Below are 4,343 nucleotides of genomic sequence, written 5' to 3' on the forward strand. Positions count from 1 at the left end.
GGCTGCGGCTTCTCCATCCCTGGGAGTGCTCAGATTGGATAGGGCTTGGAGCAACCTGGGCTGGTGGAAGATGTCCCTGCCCATGACAGGGGTGGGATGGGATGAGCTCTAAGGTCCTTCCACCCAAACCAGTGTGTGATTTCATGATCCTGTGAAACCCAGGGATGGTCAGTGGCTCTTTGCCTTGACTGCTCTTCCCCACAGCTCTGCTCATTTGTGCTAATGACTCCCTCAGCTAATAACCCACTGCCAAGATGGCCCAGGGGTGACTGAGCACCCCCAGGACACATCCAGGTCTGTTCTCCAACCCCTTGGCTGAACTCATCTCTTTCCATTTTGACTTCGTCCCCACAGGTTTTGTCCTGTTCCTCTGCCTGGGGATCCTGACCATGCTGCGCCCCAACATGTACTTCATGGCTCCTCTCCAGGAGAAGGTGGTGTTTGGGATGTTCTTCCTGGGAGCAGTGCTGTGCCTCAGCTTCTCTTGGCTTTTCCACACTGTCTACTGTCACTCGGAGAAGGTCTCGAGGACGTTTTCCAAGTGAGTCAGTACAAGGGGGTGATGTGGCCTCAGAGGGGTTTGGGGTTCTTCTAGCTCTCCCCTTGGGAAAGCACTGCATTCCCAAACGTTTGATCCTTGGGGAAAGGGAGTGCTCACCCAGTCCAGCATGGAGCTGAGGGGGAACCACAGCTGAGTCTTGAGGGGCTCTGCCCTGTGCCTGAGCACCTTCCATCTGCCACCTCCGATGCCTTAGGGGGATGAGAAAGACACTGGCACCCCACAGATCCCAAGGGAACAGCATCCCAAAGGGAACAGGCTCTGTGCCCCTCGAAGCAGTGAGCTGAGGGTTCTCCCTCTCCCCTGGCTGGTTTGGCAGGCCCCAGTTCACTGAATGTTTTTCAAAACCTCTGGTTTGGATCCAGTTTGGACTGAAACTGGAAAGAAGGAACACCACCAGCATTCCCAGCAGAGTGGGAATGCTGGTCAGTGGCCAGTGCCTCTTCCCAGGCTGCTCTCACCAGCCAGGCTCCCATCAGTGAGGCTCCCAAGGGAGCTCCTGCTCATTCCAGGCTGCTAAAGGCATTTATCTGGGTGCTGCTTCCTGGGAATCCTGCCCGTCCCCTTGGACAAAGCCCAGAGATCCCACAGGATCCTGTCTCCAGGGCAAACTCAGCAAAAAAGTCACCAGGGTTTTGGTGGTGAGATGGTTCCTGGATCCATAGGTCTAAAGTGCTCTGAGTGAGATCCATGTGCACAGGGTGGGTTGAGTCTCCAGCCTCTGCTGTTCCTCCCGGGAATTCCCAAGGTTCCCAGGCCCTTCCCTGTCCCTCAGGATCCTGATGGGCCCCCCCAGCACTCCCCTTCTGCCCAGCCCTGGTGACTGACCCAGGCACAGGCTGGAGGGATCCCACACAAGGAGGGGATGGATTTTGGGGCTCATCCATCTCTCTCTGTCCCTGTTCCCTGCCTGCAGGTTGGATTATTCAGGAATTGCACTGCTGATCATGGGGAGCTTTGTCCCTTGGCTCTACTACTCCTTCTACTGCTCCCCACAGCCAAGACTCATCTACCTCTCCATCGTCTGTGTCTTGGGCATCTCTGCCATCATCGTGGCGCAGTGGGACCGATTTGCCACCCCTAAGCACAGGCAGACCAGGGCAGGTAGGAGCTCTCCCTCCTCATCCAAGTCCTGGAAGATCCTATTTGGGAAGAGAACTCATTCCCCCTGAGCAGCACAGCACTGCAGGGAGGAGTCTCCTTCCTGCTCACACCCTGCCGGGATTCACAGTGTCACAGAGTGTTCAGGGGTTGGGAGGGAGCTTAGAGATCATCCAGTGCCAACCCCTGCCCTGGGCAGGGACACCTCCCACCAGAGCAGGTTGCTCAAGGCTTTACCCACCCTGCCTGCGAGCACTGCCAGGGATGGACCAGCCACAGCCTCCCTGGGCAACTGTGCCAGTGTCTCATCACCCTTACAGGGAAAAATTCCTTCCCAATGTCCCATCTAGCCCTGTGCTCTGAGAGTGGGAAGCCATTCCCTGTGTCCTCTCACTCCATGTCCTTGTCCAAAGTCCCTCTCCAGCTCTCTGTGGGAGCTTGATGATCTCAGAGGTCTTTTCCAATCTGATTGACTCTGATCCTTGTGGGTCCCTTCCAACTTGGGCTATTCTATGACTCCAGTGAGGAGAAGCTGCTGGTGCCTCCAGGAGCTTATCTCAGAGGTCTTTTCCAGCTGGTGGTCTTTTTCCAACCTGTGATTCTCGTGGGTCTCTTCCAGCTTGGGCTATTCCGTGACTCCAGTGAGGAGAAGCTGCTGGTGCCTCCAGGAGCTTCCCTAGTGCAGGCTGAGGGGGAGCTGGTGGTGGTGCCCTTTGCTGACCTCCCCTCTGGGCTTGCAGGAGTGTTCCTGGGGCTGGGGCTGAGTGGTGTGGTGCCCACCATGCACTTCACCATCGCTGAGGGCTTCGTGAAGGCCACGACGGTGGGGCAGATGGGCTGGTTCTTCCTGATGGCCGTGATGTACATCACCGGCGCGGGGCTGTACGCCGCGCGCATCCCCGAGCGCTTCTTCCCGGGCAAGTTCGACATCTGGGTGAGTCCTGGGCCCTCACAGGGTTGGGGAGTGAGGGTGGGAGCTCTGAGGTGGCTGGGGGGGACCTGGGGTGGCCCAGAACACTCTGAGATAGACCTTGAGTGGGTGCTGTGTGTGGGCGAAGGAATTGCTCTAGGCTGAGGAGTGTCCAGGGATGGGTGTGGAGGGCTGGAGCACTAGGAGAAAGGTCTGGAGAACTGGCAGGGCTCAGCCTGGAGAAAAGGAAGCTCAGAGGGACCTTCTCACTCTCTACTCTGACAGGAAGTGCAGCCAGGTGGAGTCAGGCTCAGCTCCCAGGGAACAACAGGACAAGAGGGAACACCTCAAGCTGTGCCAGGGAAGGGACAGGTTGGACATCAGGAGGAATTTCTCCATGGAAAGGGTTGTCAGGCATTGGAAGGGGCTGAACAGGGAGGGGGTGGAGTCACCATCCCTGGAGGTGTCCAGGGAAGGACTGGATGTGGCACTCAGTGCTCTGGTCTAGTTGAGAAGTTGGTGATGGGTCCATAGCTTGGACTCAGTGGTCGTAGAGGTCTTTTCCAGTCTAAATTCCATCCCTGGAGGTGTTCAGGGAATGACTGGACATGGCACTCAGTGCTCTGGTTTGTTAGGTGAGATCTTGCATTTCCACCCTCTGCAGAATCAGAGAGTCAGCTAGGTTGGAAAAGACCTCTGAGATCTTTAAGGAATAACTGGAGGTGGCATTTGGTGCTCTGCTCTAGTTGATAAGGTGGGGATGGGTCACAGGTTGGACTCTATCTCAGAGGTCTTTTCCAACCTGATTGAAGTCCAGGGTGGAAATCCCTGAGAGCAACAAGGTTAGGTCACAGGTTGGACTTGATCTTCTTGGATGTGTCTTCCAACCCCAATGACTCTGTGAAGCACAGGGTGGAAGGCACTGCTGGCAGCAGGAGAGTTAGGTCACAGGTTGGACTTGACATTCTTAGAGGTCTTTTCCAACCTGATGTGAATCCAGGGTGGAAATCACTCCTGGAAGAGATAAGGTGGGGAGGACATTCCTGGAAGAGAAGGTCTTCCTGGTGTTGCTTTGTTCCGTTTGCTGTGGTCTGAAGGACTTTCTCCCTTCAGTTCCAGTCCCATCAGATCTTCCACGTGCTGGTGGTGGCCGCGGCCTTCGTCCACTTCTACGGAGTGTCCAACCTGCAGGAGTTCCGCTACGGCCTGGAGGGAGGCTGCACCGATGACTCCCTCCTCTGACACCTCCTGCTTTTAGTCCAAGCTTCCTAAGTGCTTTTTAAACTCTTTGTCTTTGCTAAAATCCAAGGAAGACTCGAGACTCTTTGGGGGTTGGTGGTTTGGTGTTTCGTTGGGGTTGTTTTTTTTTATTTTATTTTAAAAAAACAAGAAACGGAGAAATCCTTTAGCAAAGTCGTTGACCAAATCCTCAGCCCTTTTTCCCCATGCGCTGTGCTGGGGCTGGAGAGGGGATGTTTGCTTCTCCTCCTCCTTCTCCAGGCAGTGTTTTGAGCTGCTCTAAGATCACAGCCGAGCACATCCCGCTCCGAACGCACCGCCGGCCCCAAGGCCGGGAATTCCACATATCCCGGGGGAATTCCACATATCCCGGGGGGCACAGCCGCCAGGGCTCACAGTCATGCCATTTAAACATGGAATGGTCCTGTTTTGGGTTGGTTGGTTGGTTGTTTTGTTTGTTTGTTTGTTTGTTTTTCCTTGACAAAGTAATGTAAACAGAAAGGAGAGAATATTTAATATTTAATACTGAGCTTT

At 55.0% G+C, this 4,343-nt stretch overlaps 1 protein-coding gene across 1 annotated transcript in view; it reads left to right on the forward strand.

Moving 5' to 3' along the window:
- The window catches only part of ADIPOR1 (adiponectin receptor 1), a gene marked incomplete at its 5' end in the record, with an annotated part of 5,623 nt that extends 1,647 nt beyond the window's left edge, over positions 1–3,976 (forward strand). The window contains 4 exons of the mRNA XM_009082817.1: positions 355–541; positions 1,476–1,663; positions 2,401–2,594; positions 3,684–3,976. Coding sequence (XP_009081065.1) covers positions 355–541; positions 1,476–1,663; positions 2,401–2,594; positions 3,684–3,812 — 698 coding nt within the window. The remainder of the gene's footprint in view (positions 1–354; positions 542–1,475; positions 1,664–2,400; positions 2,595–3,683) is intronic.
- Between the last annotated feature and the right edge of the window lie 367 nt (positions 3,977–4,343).

Source organism: Acanthisitta chloris, unplaced genomic scaffold (genome assembly GCF_000695815.1).
Source record: "Acanthisitta chloris isolate BGI_N310 unplaced genomic scaffold, ASM69581v1 scaffold2039, whole genome shotgun sequence".
NCBI classification, from domain to species: Eukaryota; Metazoa; Chordata; class Aves; order Passeriformes; family Acanthisittidae; genus Acanthisitta; species Acanthisitta chloris.